Source organism: Monodelphis domestica, chromosome 4, assembly GCF_027887165.1.
Source record: "Monodelphis domestica isolate mMonDom1 chromosome 4, mMonDom1.pri, whole genome shotgun sequence".
NCBI classification, from domain to species: domain Eukaryota; kingdom Metazoa; phylum Chordata; class Mammalia; order Didelphimorphia; family Didelphidae; genus Monodelphis; species Monodelphis domestica.
Genome location: NC_077230.1, coordinates 25,482,241 through 25,506,231, shown reverse-complemented (window position 1 = coordinate 25,506,231; position 23,991 = coordinate 25,482,241). Strand labels below are relative to the sequence as shown.

The window sequence follows — 23,991 nt, the reverse complement described above, 5'->3', positions numbered from 1 at the left end:
AGAGATAATGGAGTAGTGTGCCATTTCCTTCTCCAGTTCATTTTACAGATTGAGGACATTGAGGCAAACAGGTTAACTGGCTTCCCCAGTTGCCCTATTTTCCTTAGACTAACACTATTTAAGGGAGCAGATAGATATGTCTAGTCTAGTATTCCCTTTCTCTGAGGGGAGCACTGTGGCCAACTTCCTGCTTTCCCTCTTGGCAGGAATTGAAGACTTCCTTGGAGGAAAGTTGGGGGGTGAGAACTGTAGAGTAAACTGTATCCCTCAGAACAATTCTGGCCCGAGACTAATTTTTTTGCTATCTGTGAACTATGAATGATTTTTACCTTTTAAAATAAAGTTTTATTGTATGTAAAAATATAAAAACTTATGGACTGTAAGAAAAGTGGTCAGTTTTCCAACCTCTAATCTAGAGATAAATTCTTGCCTCCCTGTGAGCCGCATATGTATAGATCCACTTGGGTAAACATAACCTACCCACCTGAGCAAAAAGAACACACAGCACACTAATCAGTCAATAAGCATTTAATGAGTGCTTACTTGGCAGCTGGATGGTGCAGTGGATAGAGTGCTGGGTCTGGAATCAGGAAAACTCAGCTTCCTGAGTTTAAATCTTGTCTCAGATACCTAGTAACTGCGTGACTCTGTACAAGTCACTTAATCCTGTTTGCCTCAGTCTCCTCATCTAATAATAATAATGTATTAATTATTAATTTATTATTAAAATAAAATAAGCTAGAGAAAGAAATGGCAAACCACTCCAGGAGCTTTGCCGAGAAAACCCCAAATGGGATCAAGAAGAGTTGGATAGGATGGAAATAACTGAACAAAAAGGACCCATTATGTATGAGGCACTGTCCTAAATGCAAAAGATATGAAAAAGGCCAAAGACAATCCCTATCCTTGTGAGGAACTCATGATGGGGGAGATGACACACACATGGGTTTATACCTACAAGCTACCTACAGGATAAATAGTAAATAATCAATAGAAGAAGGTGCTAGAATAATGGGAGATTAGAAAAGAAAAGATCTGAGAGGAGAGCTTCTAACTGTGATCTGAAAGAATTCTGGGAAGTCAGCAGGCAGATATGAGGCAGAGCATTCCAGGCAGATAGCCAGTGAAAATGGGCAGAGGCAGGAGCTGGGAGCATCTTGTTTGAAGAACCGAAAAGAGGACAGTAGCACCAGATCCCAGTGTAGGGAGTGGATTTGGAAGAAGGAGCAGATAGATATAAGGTGTCCAGGTAGAATACAACGTATGAGAAGTCTGGGTAGGTTATGAAGATCTTCGAAATCCAAAAGGAATTCCAGATACATAAGGAGTCACTGGAGTTTAAGTAAGGGAATGACATGGTCACACCTGCTCTTTTGGCAAATGGAGGATGGACTGGAGAAAAGAGAGATACATGCCAAGGAGATCAAGCAGCAGTAGACTAGGCATGAGGTGATGAGAGCCTGTACCAGGGGAGAGGCACAGAAAAGAAGGGGGGTTTATTGGGGGAACGTGTCAAAGGTGAAATCTATAGGCATTTGGCAATAGATTGAATATGGCGAGTTGGGTGAGAGAGTCTGAGGTGTCAAGGATGTCCAAGTTCTAAGTCTAAGCACCTGGGAAGATGATGGTACCTTCAACAATAATAAGGAGATTTGGAAGATGGGAGGGTTTGGGGGAAAAGATAATGAGTTCAGTTTGTTGAATTTAAGATGTCTATAGAAGGCATTCTATAATTTAATCCATGGGATACGTGATGAGATCACAGAATGAAGTAGACTAGAGAAAGAAAATATGAGTGTCTAAGCCAAAGGCCTGGGGACACCTACAGTTAGTGAATAGGATTTATAACATACAAATTATATACACTGAGAAGCAATGGTCAGATAGGTAGAAGAACCAGGAGAGACCTTTATATGTGGAAGACAGTCTAGAGGAATATAAATATAATTCTGGTCACTTATATTGGTAAGAAATTTATTTATTATTTATATTGGTAAGAATCTTAGGACAAAAAAATTGTCCAAAGGTTATTTTTTTGTCATAAGATTCTTCAGTATTTTGCCTTAGGAATAGTCCGTTGTTTTCAGAATGGCTGTATATAATCAGAGTTTTTAACCCCAATTTCCGTAGACTAGTATTGAGTGGTCCTTGAAATATCCAGCATTCATACCCTTTGACCCAGCATTACTGCTACTAGGTCTGTATCCCAAAGAGATTAAAGAGAGGGGGAAATGACAAAAATACAAATAAATACAGGACCTTTTTTTTCTGGGGTGGTAAAGAACTGAAAACTGAAGAGATGTCCATCAGCTGGGGAATGGCTAAACAAGTTGTGGTATATGATTGAAATGGAATAAATTCTATTGTGCCATAAGAAATGACAAACAAATTGAGAGCCAAGCCTAGAGACGGGAGGTCCTAGGTTCAAATCTGGCCTCAGACACTTCCCAGCTGTGTGACCATGGGCAAGTCACTTGACCCCCATTGCCTAGCCCTTACCACTCTTCTGCCTTGGAGCCAATACACAGTATTGACTCCAAGACGGAAGGTAAGGGTTAAAAAAAAAAGAAATGACAAACAAGATGATTTCCAAAAAAGCTAGAAAGACTTATATGAAGTGATGCAAAGTGAAGTGAACAGAACCAGGAGAATGTTGTAAACAGAAGCAGCAATAATGTGTGATGATCACCTTTGAATGACAAGCTCCAAGTGACTCAGGACAAGAAAGGCTATCCACCACCACAGAAGGAACTGATGGAGTCTGAATGCAGATTGAAGTCATTCTTCACTGTATTTCCTCCAGTAATTTTTCTCTAGTGTAAGCAATATTTGTCATTTCACAGTATGACAAACATGGAAATATGTATGTTTTTATTTATTTTATTTATATATATATATATATTTATTTTATTTATTTATTATGTACAACTTATATCATATTACCTGCCTTCTTGAGGAGGAAGGACAAATGGGAGAAAAAAAAGAGAACATGGATTGCAAAATGTCAGGAAAAGATTATTAAAACTAAATTGACATGTAATCTGAAGAAAAAATAAAAACAAAACAAACAACAACAAAAAAAAGAAATAGCCATCATTCAATTCTATAAGGCCCTTTACTTTATGTTGGTTTATACTTTTGCTAGACTGGAATTAGTTTAAATACAGATTATTTTCCCCCCCTACAAACAGCTCCGTCTACAGTTTAAATTTATTTCCTAGCAGTTTTCATATATATCTTTGAAGGAAGTTTTTTTTTTCCCAGACTTCTTAAAAAAGTGTGTTTGTAGTGGTGAATCTAAGGGCATCTCCTGCCTCCTTTCTTTATCTAGCCTTTTGCACTTGCATGGGTGTTATCTCAAGCTAGTATTCTAAGAGGCAGGAAACATGATTTCATTTTGACAGCATTTTTTTTATGTCATTTTTGTCTCAAAAGGAAATTTTGACTTCTCATTCTGAAAAAATCCATTTTGCATTTTTCTTTTCTTTTCCTAAGAAGCCAATTCTTCTCTTTCTTGTTGTATCCTGGGATTTTTAAAGACATAACATCTATTTTTGTTTTATTGTTTTTAAAGGTGTAATAAACTTGGTGAAACTATGTTAGCCTGAGAATACGTTATTCAATTGCTGAATTGATTGATATAGTAACTTGTAAGTAATAAAAAAAAATAGTAAAAAGTCTGATTGCTACTATTTGCATAATTTATTGATATCTGTCAATTATTCAGGAATTCCTGCAGCCAGAGGTCCCATTCTCAATTCTGAATTCTTCCCACCTTAAGCTGGGGATCAATAAATCTTGAGGCAAAGCTAGAAGATAAAAATTGTACTTAGCATCTGCTGATGACCAAGTACAAAATGAATTACGACAGTACAGTACCGAATCAAGGGAGACAGACAAATAGAGGATTTTACATAGCCTTAGGGCTCACCTTCAATTAAGCAAAGCTACTGAGGTTACCTGATGAAGCTCCTTAGCCATTTTCTTTTGGGGGGAGGTTGAGTACTAGGGACAAGATTTCAGATGATTTGGAGGAAAATGTGTTAACCTTGAGATCTCGGGAGTTGCCAAAGATCACGTTTGTTCCAGTGAGTGTGTTTCCTCTGTACATTTCTCATCAGAATGTAGTGATGAGGCAGGAAACTTCTAAGCAAGTAGAGTTTTCTTTCAAGAAAAAATTAGGAGGACTCATCCTGTCCCTGCTGGCCAGGGGGCCTCTATTCACTCCACCCTCTCCCTCTCTCTCTCTTTGACTTCCAAGATTACTTTTTCTGGATAGATTTGCCCCCCCCCCCCCACCTCCCAAACGTGCACATTACCTTGTTCAAATTAATACATGAAAAAGAAATTGGTACTGTTTTTATGATTTGAATTCATGTCTTTTGCTGTACTATTGTATTATTGATCAGAGCACATAAAAATAGGGAAGGAAAAAATAAAATAAAAATAGGGAAGTGCTCAGCACTGGGCTAAGTACTTTACAAATATTACCCCATTTGATCTTCACAACAACCCTAGGGTACTATTATTCTACCTCTTTTACAACTGGAACTTAGACAGAATAAGTTATTTGCCCATGGTCACACAACTAGTAAGTATCTGAGGATACATTTGAACTCAGGCTCTCCTGTTTCTGGAAACAGCCCTCCTTTGGCTCTATCATCTAGCTGCCTCGGGGCACTAGCCAGCTCTCCACTTCCTGATCACCCCAGAATCATCACTTTCTCCCCCTGCAAATGCCTTCACAATGGAGAGAGTTGGGGAAGCAATCTTGTCACAAAGGGGGCAAAACTTGTCTCCATTTTCCCTGTCCCAGACCTTCAGCATCCCCATCTTCTGTCATTGAATCCAAGCCCAGTGTTCTTCCATTTCTTTATGATGAAAGGCTTTAAACCCTCTGAGCATCCTTACTTCTATATTTGTTGTTGTTGTTTTTTTTTGCTTTCTTTAATACTTCACTGGATCTATGATCTCACCAATGTGATCACAACTCGTTGTGGGAGTTTCCTAGCCTGAGTTCTAGGAGACCCTAGGGAGAATCTAACTCATTAGGAAGTCTGCATTATTGGGCAGTCTAAAAAAGAGTAGCCAGACAGAAAGGAAGAGAGATTTTTGAGTACACTGTTATAAATAAAAATTAATCTAGGAAGGAAGACACTTGGACTGGGAGAAGCTTTAGCATCTTGGGATACAAATTGGGTTTTTATAGCTTTTTAAGCCCACGTGGAATATGTATCTAATCAGTGCTGTTCAATCAATAAACATTTGTTAAACATCATTGTGCTAACATGAGGATACAAAAACAGGTAAAAGACAGTCTCTGTCCTCAAGAAGCTTATAATTCAATGGGGAAACAACATGCAAAGAAATACAGGTATTCTTTCCACATCATGAGGGTTTGGGGCAGTTACCTTGTGAGCTGGAAAATCCATATGAAACTCAAGATGGAAAGATCACTGTGTTATTACTGAAAGATGTCATACTTGTATAAGATTAAAAGTAATACCCAATAACTCCAAGTGTTATATTTTATAAGATTTATTAATAATCACTTGAAGTAGAAAGAAATAAAAGAACAAAGTACAAAACTTAAGTATGACCACGTGTGAAAGATTTTCCTGCCTGGCACTCACCCCACCTCCATAAACTGCAATCAGGGGAAAAGAGAGAGACAACTTATATCCTCCCCATGTTAGCACATAACGAGAAGGAACATGGGAAGCTGGGATTTAGAGTCCTGGGGAGCAAATTCTAATGATACACTTGGCATTTCCAAACCAGTGTGTAGTATTGCAGTTCTTTTAATACAAAATTTAATTTCCAGGGAAAAAATTGGGTAGCTGTTTATATTACTAAATAGTAAAATACATACCATACAAATAACATTATATAAAATAGTACATTGATTTTATGCCTTTATGAGTTACTAAACTTTTAAAGATATCTCTACATTTCTAGCCTTTGTTTTCTGCTAGCCTTTGTTTTTTCCCACAAACTTTAACTTTTCACTTATTTTAACTTTAAAAAAGAAATTGTGTATATGTATGGTATCAAAAGATAAAATATGTTGGTTATGCATGTCTTTTATTCATTTTAGAATTTCTAAACTTTTTCCATGTTGTCTGCAGCTTCCACAAAACTCCCTCCAAATTTCCACTTAATTTCTTATGCTGATCAGCTATATTTTGAAACTCCAATGAGAAATGTTTTGATGTGGAAGGAATATCTGTATATGCAAATCGAGTTATAGAGAGGATAAATAGGAAACATTCCATATGAGAAAGAAAATGAGGGAAGTATGCAAACCTTAGAATCATAGGAGTTGCAAATGGTAAGGTTCGTTGTGTTGGAAAATTTCTCTGAGGTTGATCTCATCAGAATTCCTTCCCTGTATTGGCAGGAAATCCATGAAGATGTTGGAGTTCTCTTTTAAAATAGAATAATTCTTTCTTATCCTTTTTTTTTGCCAATAGAGAACAATGGACAAAATGAGCTTACAAGCTCTCTATACCTACCTGTTATCCCTCTCTTTTGCTACATGAACAACCCACTTGCATATCTAGTCCTATATTTTTGATGATGACTTTTATGCCATGCCTGACTTAATTATATCATTATGTATAATGTTTTGCTGTTAAAGCCTACTTTCAGAAATCATGCACGTTTTCAATGCTTTTATGGTGAACAACACCTTGAATTCTTCCATAACTAGGATATGCCATGTTTCATAACATTACTGGAAGTATATTGGTATTAAAATAGTGGGGTTTTATATTAGGCAGAAGTTTAAGGTCATTAAAAGAATTATCCAATTCCCAAAATGCAAGTAAACTTCTAATTCAAATCTTGGTCTAGTTCATTACCAATTAACTCTCAAGAATTGATAAAATCATCATTGATTCACAAACAAGCATCTAGTTTCCCATTTCCATTTGGAATTTGTACTGGGAATCTACCATGTTTGTGGTATCAGAAAATCCCTCAACCTAGAGGTCCTAAGATCCTCCTTGTGAGTATCCTCTTACCTTGGTCTATTTAACTGGAGATCAAAGATCAGGAAATAAGACTAGAAGATAAAAGGTTTAATTTGAATCAGCCAATGGGCAGCCAGAAAGTGGATAATAAGACACTGAACTAAGAGAGATACACAGATATAGGATTTTACAGTGTTAGGACTGTCATTAAATACAACAAAACTCAAAGAGATTTTCAGGTGAGGCTGCTCAGCCTCTTTCCTTATGTGAGAGATAGAGTAATAGAAACAGGATGTCAGGTGATTCAGAGGAGAATATATAAACCTTGGAGTCTCAGGAGTTGCTAAAGATCAACTTTGTTCCAAATGGGTATATTTTCTCTGAAGTTAATCTCATCAGAATCTCTTGGTGGGGCTGGAGATCTCTAAGAAAGTGGGAGGTCTCCCTCAGGATAGAAATCAATAAGGTTTATCATGTTCTTGCTGGCCTGAGAGTCTCTATTTCCATAATCTAGCTCTGTTTCTTTGATTTCTAACTCCCCCCCCCCCCCAGGAGACATTTCCTTCAAACTCATAATCTACTGTCTCCACAGTGGAAAATGGGAATAAAATATATCTATTGTATGCCTTGCTTGACATTAATAATAAGAGTCACTGAAAAGTTACCTCTGTTATTAAATCATTCAATGAATCTTTGATGATTTTAATCTATGCACATTTTTTAGAAAAGGGTTTTTAAGGAAGCACTTTGGTCTTTGGAATCACATATTTTTACATGTTATAAATAGGTATATATAGCATGTTAAATGCCAGACCTAGTCTTTGTCTGATAGACTATATATTCTGTAAACCTGTCCTCAACATCCCCTTAACCCCACTTCTCCTCTCTGATGTCCCTTCCATTCTGCCCTGTATCTGTCAGAACCCACTATATATCTGAGATTCTTTATGTCTGAAATCTTCTACTAATTTCCAGATTCCAAGACGAATGCTTCCACCTTTCTCCAGTTTCCATCAGAGATGGGAAATGAAGTAGATGGACTTCTTTATAAAAAAACACTCTCCATTTTTCAAGAACTGCTTTTACCCCAGAGCTGCTCCAGAGCATGGAGCAAAGTCAGACTCTGGAGCACCATCCATTAAACTAGCAAGATCTTGACTTAATGGGAGGCACATGGGAGTGACCTCTCTCAAGATCTTCACAGCTTTCCTCCTTCTGTTATGCCCAAAGCTCTTAGGAGACAGGCCTGGCTCTAATTCTCTTCCCTGACCTGCCCTTGCTTTGTGTGTATGTAGCAATTGCTGCTATAACTTAGGGGATGCATGCTGTCTTGTGGGCATTGATCCTTCCATTCCTGCCTATCTTTGGGTCCCCTTGCATGTCCTTGGCTAAGCCACATGGCTTTTTCTTAAATGTGTTTAATAAAAACCAAAGGCCTATTACTTCAAGCATCTGACTTTTCTGTAAAACCCTCCCTCTAAGAACTCAGAAACAGAAGCCAACAATAGTTAATAAACAATAAGCAGAGTGGACTCTTGTACTTTTTTAATGAGTTACTTGATTGTAAAGACATGGTCTACTATGAAATATTATTTATAAAAGCTTCCTTGTTTTTTTTCCCCTTATGCCACTATTGAGGCTGACATGCATATATATATATAGATTATTTTATTTTCTATAGGAAAAATAGGTGCATGGGCCAATAGTTATTAATTTTTCTCAATCATCTTTTTTAAAGTTCTGTCTGTAATTTCCCCCCAAGTATTTGGTATCTGTTCATCTCTCAGATATCTTGAGAATTGATTCCCTCTGCATTCTTATATTATATTGTTTCCATCACAGACCTGGGTAAATCCTCTCTGAGCTTTACAGGATTATAGACCTAGATGTGGAAGGGTCTTTGAAGACCATTTTATCCAACTCTTTTTACAGATTAGGAAACAGAGATCCAAAGAGACTTGCCTAAGATCACAAAGGTAATAAGACTACTCTGTTAATTTTATTTAGTCTAGCTGCTCTTCATGGATAGATAGGTGGTGCAGTGGATAGAGTGCTGGACCAGGAGTAAGGAACACTCTTCTTTCCTGAGTTCAAATCTGATCTCAGAAACTTACTAGCTACATGACCCTAGGTAAGTGGTCATATAACCCTATTTGCCTCAGTTTTCTTATCTTTAAAATGAGCTGGAAAAGGAAAAAGGAAAACCACTCTGGTATTTTTGCTAAGAAAACTCCAACTGGGGTCCCAAAAAAGTCACACGTGACTAATCAGTGAACAACAACAAGCCCTCTCCAAGCTCCTTTGGAGAGTTGCCACTTAATAGGACATTCTTTATAAAGAATCAAACAAAAAGAAAAAGAAAAAAAATGACAGAACTAACAAACATCTCAAAAAAGTCTAAAGTTACATAGAGAGCTCCATACCCACAAACCTCTATTTCTTTAAAAAAGTGAAGGAAGGTATCATTTAATATATCTTCTTTAGGGCTAAAAGTGGTCATAATGATTTCATAGAAATTAGATATCCATTGTTTTATTGTTTGGTGTTATTTATTATATTTTAATGTATTGCATTTGATTACTATAATGTTTAATATTGTTAATTATTAATGATTTAGAACTTTAAAAAATATATATATATAGATATTGAGAGTTTTTATTTTCCCCCCTGGGAACTCCCTATTCATATCTTTGGACCATTTATCAATTGGGGAATGGCTCTTATATTTTGCAAATTTTGAGTCAGTTTCCTATATATTTTAGAAATTAGTTATTTTTCAGAGAAACTTGAGGCAGATTTTCCTCATTTCCTGTTTTTCTTTTGATTTTAGTTGCATTGCTTTTGCTTATGCTAAAAAATTTTTATTTTATATAATTAAAATTATCCATTTTCAATCCAGTGAACCTCTTTATCTTTTGTTTGGTCATGAACTCTTCCCCATTCATAGATCTGATAGGTAATTGTTTCCATGATCCACCAAATTTCTAATGATATCTTTTATGACTAAGTAATGTACCCATTTTGAATGTATCATGTTATATGGTATGCCATATTGTTTTATGCCTTATTTCTGCTAGTCTCCTTTTCAGTTTTCTTAGTAGCTTTTGCTAAGTAGTGAGTTCTTCCCATAATAGCTTGGATCTTTGTTTTTATCAAACACTAGGCTACTGTACTCATTTACATCTGTATATGTATACCAAAACATGTTCCTTGAATCAATCATTCTATTCTGTTCTATTCTTATCCAATCCCAGCTTGTTTTGACGATTACAGTTTTGTAGTATGATTTGAGATTCAGTTTCTAGCAATCTAGGCTCCCTTCCTTCCCATTTTTTTCATTGATTCCCAGTGATATTCTGGGCTTTTTGTTCCTCTAGAAGAATTGTCATTTTGTTTCTAGCTTTATAGAGTAATTCTTGGTATCCTGATTGGCATGGTACTGAGTAAATTAATTTAGATAATATTGCCATTTTAATCATAATCTCAACCTACCCATGAGCAATTAATATTTCTCCACTTACTTGTCCGTATTTGGGTAAAAAGTGTTTTGCAATTGTGTTTATATAGTTGCTGTGTATGTCTTAGCAGCTAGACTTCCAAATATTTGTACTAATTATTTTAAGTGGAATTTCTTTATCTCTCTGCTGGGTTTTGTTAATGGTATATATGAAAGGTGATGATATGTGTCAGTTTATTTTATATACTGCAACTTTTACCAAAGCTGTTCATTGTTTCATTTAGTTATTTAGTTGACTCTAGGGTTCTCTAAGTAAACCATCATGTTATCTGCAAAAAATGCTAATTTTGTTTCTTCTTTTTCTGTTCCTTCAATTTATTTTCTTTATTGTTATTCTAGATATTAAATAGTAATGTATATCCTTGCTTAACCTACAATCTTATTGGAAAACTTCTAGCTTATACTTAAAATATATTGTGCTTACTCTTATCACTTATCATTTTAAAGAAAGATACATTTGTTCTTGTGCTTTCTAGTGTTTTGAACAGAAATGGGTACTGTATTTTTTTCAAAAGCTTTTTCTGCAACTATCAAAATGATCACATTGTTTTTGTTGGTTTTGTTATCAATATGATGAATTATATCTATAGTTTTTATAATATTGAACCAGTCCTGTATTGGTGTTATAAATTCAACTTGATCATAGTATATGGTCTTTGTTGTAATCTCCTTACTAGTATTTTATTGAAGATATTTGTATCAATATCCATTAGGAAAATTGAGCTATATTTTTCTTCTGTTTTGAACAATCCTAAATTTAAGTATCAAGACAATATTTGTGTCAAAGAAGGAGTTTGGTAACACTCTATCAGTTTTTTTCCAAATAGTTTAGCTGTCTTAGAATTAATTGTTATTTTAAATTTGTTAGAATTTGATTGTAAATCATCTGTTCCAAGGGTTTTTTCCTTAGGAAATTCATTTATATCTTATTCAATTTATTTTTTCTAAGGTAGGATTATTTAAGTATTAAGTTTCCTGTTGTGTGTTAATCTGGGCAATTTATATTTTTTGTAAATATTCAACCAATCAATCAATAAACATTTGTTAAATTCCTATTATGTATAAGGCACCTGTTCAAAGTGCTAGAGATAAAAAAGGAGGCAAAATACAATCCCTGTCCAAAAGGAATTTACCATCTATTAGGAGAGACTGCATCCAAACAAATATATACTAGGCAAGCTATTGTAAGTAGGAAATTATTAAAGGAGAGAAGACTTTGGAATTAAGAAGGCTTCCTGCAATAGGTAGGATTTTAGATAGGACTTAAAAACAAGTCAGAGAGACCAGTTTTATTGGTCTATAGTTGAGCCAAATAGTGACCAACATCATTGCTTTTATTTCATCTTCATTGGTTGTGAATTCTTTTTCATTTTTAATACTGGTAATTCCATTTCTTTCTTGAAACACATAGGTGATATAATGGATAATGGACGTGGCCAGAAGTAGGGAGGTCTGTGTTCAAAGCCAGCCTCAGCCATTTACTAGCTGTGTGACTCTGAGCAAATCACATAACCTCTGTTTACCTCAGTTTCCTGAGGGATGGGTATAATAAATTTACCTATCTCTGAGGGTTGTTGTGAGGATTTAATAATATAATAATTGTAAAGTGTTTAGCCAGTGCCAAACCTACAGTAAATTCTACATGAATGTTAGCTTTTAATATTCTTTCCTTTTTAAAAAAAATCAAGTTAGCCAATGATACATCTATTTTACTAGTTTTTTCCCCTTTAAAAACAAGCTCCTCATTTTATTTATTAGTTCCATAATTTTTTTGTTTTGTTCTTTCTTTTGATTTCAGGACTTCCATTTTGGTGTTTAATGAGGCATTTTAAATTTGCTGTTTTTCTAAATTTTTTTTAGTTGCACACCTAATTTGTAGGTCTTTTTTGTTAACATAAACATTTAGAGATAATTTACCCCTAAGTACTAATTTGGCTGCATCCTACAATTTCAGTATGTTTTCTAATTTTTATCATTATCTTTAAATTATTGATTGTTTCTATAACTTGTTCTTTGACACATTCTTTAGAATTAAGCAATTTTGTTTCCAAATATCTGTAATTTTTCTATGCCTTAAAGTAGTCCCTGTGTAAAATATTTTTCTGATTTTGCTTACTTTGCATTGTATCAGTTCATACGTCTTTTCACTCTTCTCTGTAGTTTCACTGTTTCTTATAGGACAGTTATATTCCTAATGGAATAACATTTGGGGACCAAAATTTCTTTAGCCATTCCCCAGTCAATGAGCCTTTACTTTATTTCCAGTTTTTTGTTACCATAAAAAGTGCTGCTATAAACATTTTGGTATATATGGGATATTCCTTTTGATCACTGATCTCCTAAGGGCATTTGTCAATCAATTAAATCCCCGAGTCAAAGGATCTGGACATTTTGGTCACTTTCTTTGCAAAATTCCAAATAGTTTCTACAGTTGAAAAGTTCTTACTTTGACCAAAAGACTTCTGGTCAGAGGAGGACAAAAAGCATCAAAAGTGATCATGCCAAAGCCGGAGTTAGTTTCTGAGGGGCTGGAAGCAGAAGATGGTATTTAAATTGAAGCAGTAGTTGGTTAGGAGTGAGCAAAAAGGGTCTGATTTCCTCCAAAAACAAACAAACAAACAAACCACCTGGGCATGGCAGTAAGAAGCTGGACCCCATTTTCCTTCTCATTTCCCCTAAATTATTGGCTATTGAACAATTTGTTCTGCTGCTGCTAATATTTTCCTCAAGGAACCACCTGCATCTAAGTGTTTGCTTCAGGAGGCTCAAAAGCCTCTGAGAGGCAGAAAAACATGGTGGAAGGGAAAACAAGGTGGAAGAAGGTATAATATGCAGGGCTTATTCTTTACCTATGGGCTCCACACAGTAGAAAGGATCAGAGGACATGGATTCTGAGCACATACATCTTTTATGTCTTTGGGGTAATCATTTTATATCTCATGGCCTCAGTTTCCTCATCTGTAAAAAGAGAAGGTTGAATTCATGAAGATTTCTAAGATCCTTTCCAGGTCCAGATCTATGATTCCAGGATTGTAGGACCCTTATTGATATTCTAGTCTATAAAATTATCTCCCTAGCACTAAAGAACCAACTGATTTTTTTAACCAACCAATAATTTAGTCAAAAGTTGGTTAATATTGTGATAAAGTTTGTCAGAATGGCATCCTGGCTTCTTAAAAAAACAAAACAAACAAATGAACATCTCCACTTTCCTGTTGTTTTGGGTATACAAGTACATAAGCATAGTAAAAGGTTTTGCCATTCAGTAGAAGCAGCTTGTGTTTCATAATGGGGCCAATAATAGTTTTTAGGACAACTATATGAGTGGCAGTGATATATGAATTGGCAGCTAGGTGGCACAATGGATAGATTGCCAAGCCTGGAGGGTCAGGAAGATACAAAATAAAGTTGAACCCTTTGTCCACATGATAATACATCAGATAATGGAAAATGCCTATTCTAAAATTTCCCTTTTTTTGATAAGCACCCCATTTCCTTCTACCATTATTCATGTAAATATAATGTTTCACCCTGTCATCATCCTACTCATTTTCCTATCTTCCTCTTTGGGTCTAGCAAGGTGGCACAGTTGGATTGAGTGCTGGACCTAAAGTCAGAAAGACTCATCTTCCCAAGTTCAATTCTAGTCTTGGTTCCTTACTAGCTGTGTGACTCCAGGCAAGTCATTGAACTCTGTTTGCCTTGGTTTCCTCTTCTATAAAATGAGCTGCAGGAGAAAATGGCCAAGAAAACTCCAAGTGGGATCACAGAGTCAAACATGACTGAAAACGAGACCAAGGCAATATACGAATACTTAATAGATGTGATTTGCCTTAGTTGTGCTTAATTTTGATTGATAAATAATAATAATCACTGTCAAATGGGAGGTACAATGAAACAAAGGAACTAATGTTCCCAAATAATAAACATTACCTTATTAGTAATATACGCAAAGAACTCATAGACTGACAACACAATTATTTATTCTGCCCTTAACTAAAGGAAATATTGGACTATTTAAATCCTAAACCATACCTGTTCTAATTATGTTTAAATACATTAACTTTTCAAAATCAAGCGAGAGTCACGCTAATTTGTTATGTTGATTCTGAAAAAAAAGAGGGGAATCACTAAAGGTTTTTTTTGCATTTTTATTAAGTATTTTTTTTCCTTTTTTTCCATTCAGATGTGGAAAATCAGTCCAAAGCAAGGTCCAGATGAAAGGACGTCACCTCCTAACTTTAAAAGATTTTACAGGAGAAGAAATTAAGTATTTGCTGTGGCTATCAGCAGATCTGAAGTACAGAATAAAACAAAAAGGAGAGGTATGTAAAGTTTTCAACTTACTGACAATCAAACTTCTCAATAGCATTTTTCCCAATAAACTACGAGAGGAAAAACACATCAAATTTCCTCTACTATATAGCCAAGGAATGAAATCACATAGATAAGATCATTGGTTATTTTTAGAATGGACAAAAGAGTACACACACACACAAACATACATACATATATATATAATCACACATATACATACACACACAGAATTCAACAATCTAAAAGTAATATTGTCTTTACTTAAAGTCCTCCAGTAAGGAATTATGCATGGTTTCATAATTCTTTCTACTCTACTTTGTTATATAGTTCTGTTTAGAAGTTATTTTTTTTAATCAAAACTAAATTTGCCTTCTTTTTTCTTTTAAACCCTTACCTTCTGTTTTGGAATCAATATTGTGTATTGGTTCCAAGGCAGAAGAGTGATAAGGGCTAGGCAATGGGGGTTAAGTGACTTGCCCAGGGTCACACATCTGGGAAGTGTCTGAGACCAGATTTGAACTTAAGACCTTCCATCTCTAGGTCTGGCTCTCAGTCCACTGAACTACTCAGCTACCCCCTAAATTTGCCTTCTTGCAACTTCTACTCATTACTTTTCTTAGGACCAAATAGAAAAAGTGTAATGCTTCTTCCACAGAATAGTCTTTTTTATTTCCTTTTGGACTTCGATAATATTTTCAAATGCATATAAAAGTAATTTTAATATTCATTTTTTAAATGTTGAGTTCCCAATTCCTTAATTCCCTTCTGCCTGCATATGACAGTGAGCAATTTGATAACAGCTATATATTGTAGTCATGCAAAATGCATTTCCATATTAGTCATGCTGTAAAAACACAGACCCCCAAAAATAAATATGAAAGATAATATGAAAAATAGTATGCTTCAATCTGCATTCAAACTCCATCAGTTCTAACTCTGGAGAATAGCATTTTTCATCATGAGATCTTTGGGATTATCCTGGATCATAATATTGCTAATAATAGCTATATTGCTGTTACTGTGTACAATGTTTTCTTGGATTTTCTCTTCACTTTGCATTAGTTCATATAAGTCTTTCCAAGTTTGTCCGAAATCCTGCTTGCTATTTCTTAAAGTCCAATAGTATCTCATTACTATCATATAACACAATTTGTTCAGTCATTTCCCAATTGATGGGTATCCCTCAGTTTCCTATACATAGACAATACAATAAGAACTGCTATAAATATCTTTGTACAAATAGGTCCTTTTCCCTTTTTTTATTTCTTTGGGATAAAGACCTGGTAGTGGTATTGCCAGCTCAAAGGGTATGCACAGTTGTATAGATCTTTGGGCATAGCCATGGGAGAGTCTCAAAAATGAGATAATGAATCTAAAAAGATTTGTAAACATCAAAGTACCTTATTTCTCTGCATTTCACTTTCAAATGACACATATATGTGCATATATGTAAAGTGACCCTATATGAAAGTCTTTGTGCATATTGTTTTCTTGGCTCTGTTTGCTTCACTCTACATTAGTCCATGCAGATCTTTCTACGCTTCTCTGTATTCATCATATACCTTATTTCTTACAGAATAATAATATTCCATGATATTCATACACTACAATTTGTTTAGCCATTCCCTAATTGATCAATATCTATCGATACCTTGCTATCACAAAAAAATGCTATAAATATTTTGGTGGATGTAGGGACTTTTCTTCTTATTAATGATTCTCTTGAAATGTAAAACCTAGTAATGGAATCTCTGGATCAAAGAATATGGACATTTTTGTCATTTTATTTGCATAATTCTAAATTGCTTTCCATAATGGTTGGACTAATTCACAACTTCAACCTATACCCCTCTAGAAGTGAGTATTGCCCTTTTTTGGTCATTTTTGCCAATTTGTAGGATCTGAGGAGAAACATGAAAGTTTTTGGGTTTTTTTACATTTCTCTTATTAGTCATTTGGATTATTCTTTCATAAGGTTATAAAAACTTTGTAATTTTTTTGGGAACTGTTCTTCATATCCCTTGACCTATTAGGAAATTGCTATTATGTATATGTATATGTACATATATAAATTATTTATATGTATTGGATATGAAACTCTTACCAGAGAAATTTGAGACAAAGATTTTTTCCTCATTTAATTACTTGCCTTCTTGCCCATTATGCATTAATTTTCTCTGCACAGAAACTTATCAGTTTAATGAAATTGGAGTTACTTATTTAATTTTTTAAATTGTCTCTACCTTTTATTTGGTTAAGAATATATCTCCTACCCATAATTGTGAAAGGTATGTGACCTTTTCCTTTTCTAAAATTTTTTATGCTATTGATCTTTAATATTAAGGTTGCATACCCATTTAAAATGCATTGTGGAGTGTGACATAAGATGGACTAAGTCTAATTTCCGCCAGGCCACTTTCCAGTTTCCCCAACAGTTTTAAGCAAACAAGTAGGCCAGAATTACCTCAGAGATGTAAGGATAGTTCAACATTAGGAAAACAACATTATCAGATTCAAAACAAAAACATCTAACCACATTATCTCAATAAATACAGAAAAGGTCTTTGACCAAGTACAACACTCATTTCTGCTTTTTTTAAAAGCCTATAAAACATAGATATCGAGTCTTTTTAAGATTACAAAAAGCAGATAACTAAAAGCAAGTGTCATGTGCAATGAGGATACAGTAGATCTTTTTAAATAAATAAATAAAGGGGTAAAGCAATGATATGCATTCTGTCTACTATTATTTGATGTGGTTCTTGAAATGCTAGCAATGGCACTAAGACAAGAGAATTTTTTTAAAGGCAAAAAGATAGGTAAAAAAGGATATAGAACGTTCCCTATTTACTCATGATATGATGGTATAGTTGTAAAATCTGAAGGAATAAACAAAGATATTAACAGAGATTATAGTTTTTTCAAAGTTAAAAGCTACAAAATAAATCCTAAAAAATAAAATGTACTTCTGGATAATAACAAAATTCCAAGAAAAATAGCAGAGAAGAAATTCCCATTCCAAATAACTACAATGTGCATAAAGTATCTGGGAATGGATCTACCAAAGTATACAAAAGACTTGTGTAGATTTAATTAGAAAGTTGTCCTTAAAGAAATAAAGAATAACTTGTTAATATTCAGTGATCATGGCTAAGCCTTGCCAACATAATTTTAAAAATTAATCCTACCAAAGTTAATTTGCACTTTTAATGCCTTACCAATTAAATTACCAAGGGGATACATTATAGAATTTGATAAAAAGAATAATTTATTTGGAAAAACAAAAGATCTAGACTATCAAAAGAAATCAAAGGAGGAAAAGCACTTCCAGACCTCAAACTATATCATAAAGCAGTAGCTACCAAAATCATCACATAACCATTAAAAAATAGAGACTGATCAATGTAACAGACTAGACAAGGTAGAATTAGAAACAATGGAACTCAATAATCCAGTGTTTGATAAGTAAAAGCACTGAATGTCAGAGTTGGCAGGACCTTTGGCAGGTATTTAGCAGTCCCCAAGTCCCCACTGTATTTATGAGCATTATTATATTCTGATACACACACACACACACACACACACACACACATTTATTTTAGGAGAAAGCTGAAAAAAATCCATGGTTACATATCCAAGCAGAAAGAGGAGTGGGAAAGGGTGGAGCTGGGCGTTTAATAATTAGCATTATTTAGAATTTACATAGGTCTTTAAGTTTGAAAAGCATTTTAAGATTCTTTAGTTACAACTCTAGTTTAACAATCTATATCAGACTTTCCTGACTTGGAATCTAGGGACTCCCAAGGGTCCCATGGAAAGGTGTCAAGAGAGATCTGTGAACTTAGAAGAGGATGAAAATAACACCTTTATTTTCACCAATCTCTAACTAAAATGAACATTTCTTCAATGATGAATGCAGGCAAACATTCTGAAAAGACATAGAAAAATTCCATCAGACTGCCAAAGTGGTCGATGACATCAAAAATATTAAGAATCTCTGTTCTAAATAATAGTAAAGGCATTCTCTATTCCAAGTCTAATTAATTCCAAGTATTTGAAACATTAAAAAAATGAGAATCCCTGGCCGAAAAAAGTTATTTAATGGCTATGCACACACATATATTGCCATTAAACTATATATTATATATGTGTGTAAACTGCATATATGTACTTATATATGCATGCATATGGAGAGAGAGAGAGATTATTCATTCCTAAATGTTTTAATCCAAGTTTCAGAGACCTGAGGCAGAGGAAACTTCTGTGAGTTGGGTTTTTCTTGTAGGACAAAGGGAAAGAAGATGAGAACTATGGCAGTTGGTGGCATTAACACTTATTTTATAAGTGTTTTTAAATAAGTTTTTTATAAGTTTTATAAGTTTTTTTTTAAGTGGCAAACTGGTAAACCAACTTGCCCTCTTGAGTATTCTTCCCCAGCCATGAATTTAATTGGGAAAAAAAGAAGGAAAGGAAAAAGCAAAAGATTTTGCTAAATTATCTAAACACAGACCAGGAAGAAGGAGGAGCCCCTTCTATCTCCCAAACAGTTCTTTCCAAATACAATGTAAACAAGCCCTTTCCTATGTTAAGGTTTATTCAAAGTTTATCTGAAACTTTGTGGTTTAGACACTGACATAAATTAAGAATTAGAGCTTGTTTCCTGAGCTATAGAGAATGCTGACAAATGAGAAAATATTTGTACCTTAAGTCATATTACCTTTTTAGGACAGCTCCAGGAGTGGGTATCAAGAGGAATGGGAAGGAGTTTGACCTGATCCTTGATAACATGCAAATAAATTAGTTTTTAATCCTTAAGGCTAACATGGAACAACGAGTAAATTTGGGGATTTTTTTGTCCCAGGGCAGGGGTACCCTCACATCCTCCTCTTTCATATGTTTGCAGTGTGGAATCCCTTAAAAACCCCCTTTCCCCCCTACATTTGGGGCATATTTTGAAAGGAGAAAAAGCAGCATTATTATAGTATTAGCCTCTTAATGACCGCTCATTCTGCCCATTTCTATCTATAAAGCACCACGTTTAAAACGCCACAGATCATTTTGTAATTTATTTCTCATTATTGGATTTCAGTATTTGCCCTTGTTACAAGGGAAATCCCTCAGCATGATTTTTGAGAAAAGAAGCACCAGGACAAGATTATCCACAGAAACGGGTGAGTCTCATTGCAAAGGACAGTCGATTCTCTGTCTGTCTCCATGTGGGATTGTGAATGACAGACACATCGTCATTCTAAGCAGGAGTGGAAATGGCTGCATCTCTGGTCCACTTGGGTGGGCTGGTGTGTGAGGGACTCTCAGCAGAGTTTTCTCTTGGCGTCCACAGTGTTTCTTCTTTGTCAACAGAAGTGTCCACGCCATTAGAGTTAACCAACTACCAATTCAGGACAGATAAGAGCACGTTAACCCTCTGCTCAAGAGCCTTTAAGGGCTCTCAGGATTTATCAAAGAAGTCCAAACTCCTTAGGCTGACATTGAAAGCCTGGCACAATTCTGTTACCAAACTCTCTTTGTAGACATACTTCACTTTACTCCATGGCATCTGAGTCAAACCTAACAGGGGGCCATTAGGGCTTACCCAAGGGTAGAGAATTTAGAGGGTCCTGGATGTCCAGTCTTGGAGATGTCTCCCTGACCACCAGCTGCCTTACTTCCAAGGTCTTGAACTGTGATCTATTTCTTCCTGTGTCCAGATGGGAGTTTCTTCTCCTCTAGGTCCCTGCATCTCACCCTCTTTTCCCTCTCCTCCTGCCAGAGATATTTCCTACCCTTTCCTCCCAACCACATTCTTTCCTGTCCCCCATTCCCCAGAAGAGACAAGATTTTAATGGTTTAATCTGGTGGTGTCCTGGGGGTGCTTCTATCCCCTGGAAGCCCAGCCACGCCATGCCTTGACCCAAACACAAAATGAGCTACTTACACTTCTTTAAGCCCTAGCCAAACAGCACTGCTAAACATTGCCCTTGCCCTTAGTATGCCTGAAATACATGTCCCCACCTCCAAGCACTGCCAGGCACTGTGCCAGGGCTCCTATTTCTGCCTATCCATTTTCTAAGAACCAAGTTAAATCCCTCTCCTCAATGAGCCTTTCCCCGATTCCTCGTCCTTTTCTTGATCATCATATGGCACATGGCCATCTTTTCCTCTCATACTTCTTATAATTTGTTCTAAATGATGCTTATTTCTATATGTATATCTCTTCTATTCAGTTATCAGTAATTAGATGGCAGAAGCTGTATCTTCTTATCTATGATTTCTCTCTCCCCCAGAAATTAACAAAACATGCTATGCTTAACACACACTAAACATTTAAGAAATATCTACTGAACTGAAATAAGTATGTGTTGAATCATCATAATCAGTCCCAGGTCACAGGTCTAAAACTGGGAGGGACTCGAGAGACCGTATGTGAGATCTTTGAATGAAAGGTCTTTGAGAGCCAGTAGTATTTCATTTTTGTCTTTGTAGCCTCAGCAACTATAGGAAGGTTTTACGAAATTGAATGATGGAGCTAGTCCAATTACAGACTTACAAACACAGAACCTGAGGCCCAAAGCTCTGATGACTTTCTAAGGACAAGAAGTTAGAGTACCAAAGGTAGAATTTGAACAAGGGCCAAGCCCAATATTTTTTTCATTGTATCAAACCCCTGAGCTATACTTGGCACTTCATAAAGGAATTTAGATAGATATTACTTTTATCAACCCCCCTATGCCTTGTTTTGAGACATCTTGAAAATCTCCCTAATCAAGTATTGCCAAAAGTCCTCAAAACAAAATTATTTTCAGTTCCTTTTGGGGGGGAAGATTAAATATTACCATCTTGGCAAACAGTTTGGGGTGATTTGGGAAGTGTCACAAAACAAGGTTTTAAAATTAACTTAATTTTCTAACCTCTTCTCTATGCTAAAGAGACAATATCATAAGAATTTAAGTGACTAAGTACTTTGAGTTCCTAGGAAGAAAATGTGTTTAGGATGGTTCATTAATATCTCATGTTTAAAAAAAAAAGATATCTTCAAACTCAATGATCATTTGATTTGAGAAATCCATGAGGATTAAAGCTCTGGTATTAATACACGTTATATAGGCTGACTGTCAACATTCATTAATCAATCATTCTCTGGGAAAATGCTTGGAAAATGTATTTCACTAAAAAAGCATGATGCTCTAAAATCCTTTCTTCAATATTGCTCTCTTGTGGCTGTTGGTCAGCACCAAAAACTTGAAGCCGGATTAGTTGATTAGTTGGATAACATGAAAAGCATAATGAAGATATTATAGAATTTATTTGGTAAAAGAACATAAAATTGTGTTTTTGAAGGACATAAAACATCTCCAAAAGAAGAAATTTGAGGGAAAGAAACATACTAAAAGAAGTGGTGATGTAGAAGGCATCAGCCTTAAAGGAAAGAGATGATGGCCTGCTATTGACAGTGCTAAGGAAAATAAGAGAAGAAATACGGTGCAGATAGAGTGGAGATAATCAGTTTAGTTCTCATTTGAAATGGCTTTGGATCTTTCAAATGGGAACCTCCAATACACACAAGTGTAAAATTAAGATTGACACTGAAAAGACTTTATTAAATTAACTACAGTGATAAGAGAGGAAGCCATATGAATCAATAAACTGAAATATGGTAGAGAGAGTGAAAATGGCTAAAATAGGGTCACAGATAAGTGTTTGATAAAATAGGGTTACAGATACGTGTTTGACCTAGTACTTCATCTTCAAGAGACCAGCATAGTTAATCAAACTTTGTTTTATAATACCAATCATTTTGTAGACTATTTGATTAGTGATTTATACTTAATTACATCAGGAATTCCAGTATACAGAACTTTCTGGCTTTTGACATACATGCTGAAGCCAAAATCCACTGAATAATATGGCTGATTTAGTCCATTTTGTCAACAAGTCCAAATTATAAGGTCTATATGAACTACATACCAGGTACAGAAGAAGCTGGTGGAGATGACTGCTGATCCATTGTCAACGAGGCTACTGTTTCTTCCTTGTATGACACTGGGAAGTAATTTAATTTGATTCATTTATTTGTATCTCCAACCCTCTTGATGTGGATTATCCTGTACGACTCCTATATGACTATGGATGGAGCTTTGGATAGAGCCTGGAGTCAGGAAGACCCAATTCCAAATTTGGCTTTAGAAACTTACTAGACTTATCTTGGGCAAGTTACTTAATTTTGTTTGCCTTAATATACTAGAAAAAGATATGGAAAACTACTCCAGTATCTTTACCAAGAAAACCTCACAAACAGTATGGTCCTTGATGTTTCATGGTCCATGGGGTCATGAAGAATCAGACATGGCTTAACCACAATAACAGTTTGGCATATTAAGAAAGTTAATTACTGCCCCCACTCCTCAAAAATGGTATTTTTCTCATAAGAATAAAACTCTCAGAATTTTAATCTTTTTCAGATTGATCTATAGGAGTACACATATCAATAGGTACCCAATATATATTTATTTGCTGAATTGTGTAAAAATTAAAATTAATTTAAATAATTAAAATATTATATTTTAAGAGATTTATTAAATGATCTTTAGAAATTAGGGAATAAAGAGGATACAAAATAAAGACCATGTGCCCATGGCTCATTAACCCATTTAAAACCCTCACGCTTAGCATACCACCACCACCATGCTAGTTACAAGCTAAAGAGGGAGCAGGACTGCCCACTCAATATTTATCCCCTGTCTACAGGAAGTACATAATGACAGGAAGTCAGTGGGTTCCCAGGAAATGTAGTTCCTTTTTTAAGGTAACAGATTTTCAATTATACAATTGGATATCAAGGTAGCTGCTAATTTGGGCTTCCAATGGTGCTTCATCTCATTTTGTCAAGGTTAAACATAGTTTTGAATGCTTATTTGACTCAATAATTATGAAGATAAAAGGCTGTAATATTGAAAAGAACCTCAGAACTCATCTAGTTCAGGAGTTGACAAACTATTGTCCAAGTGGCCTATTCTTTGCTTTTTATACAGCCAAGAATTGTTTTCTGCATTTTTAAACATGATAGATACTCCAGGAGCCTTTCATTTGCTGACCTCTAATCTAGTCCAATCCCCTCAATATGCAGATAAAGAAATTGAAAGTTAAATAATTTATCCAAGGTCATCCAGGAATGCTATAGCAGAG

At 35.2% G+C, this 23,991-nt stretch overlaps 1 protein-coding gene across 1 annotated transcript in view; it reads left to right on the top strand.

Annotated features, from left to right (window-relative positions):
* Positions 1-23,991, top strand: part of OTC (ornithine transcarbamylase) — an 83,008-nt gene that overhangs the window by 9,740 nt on the left and 49,277 nt on the right. Inside the window, exons 2-3 of the mRNA XM_001378992.5 lie at positions 14,678-14,816; positions 19,898-19,979. Of these exons, the coding sequence (XP_001379029.1) occupies positions 14,678-14,816; positions 19,898-19,979 (221 nt within the window). The remainder of the gene's footprint in view (positions 1-14,677; positions 14,817-19,897; positions 19,980-23,991) is intronic.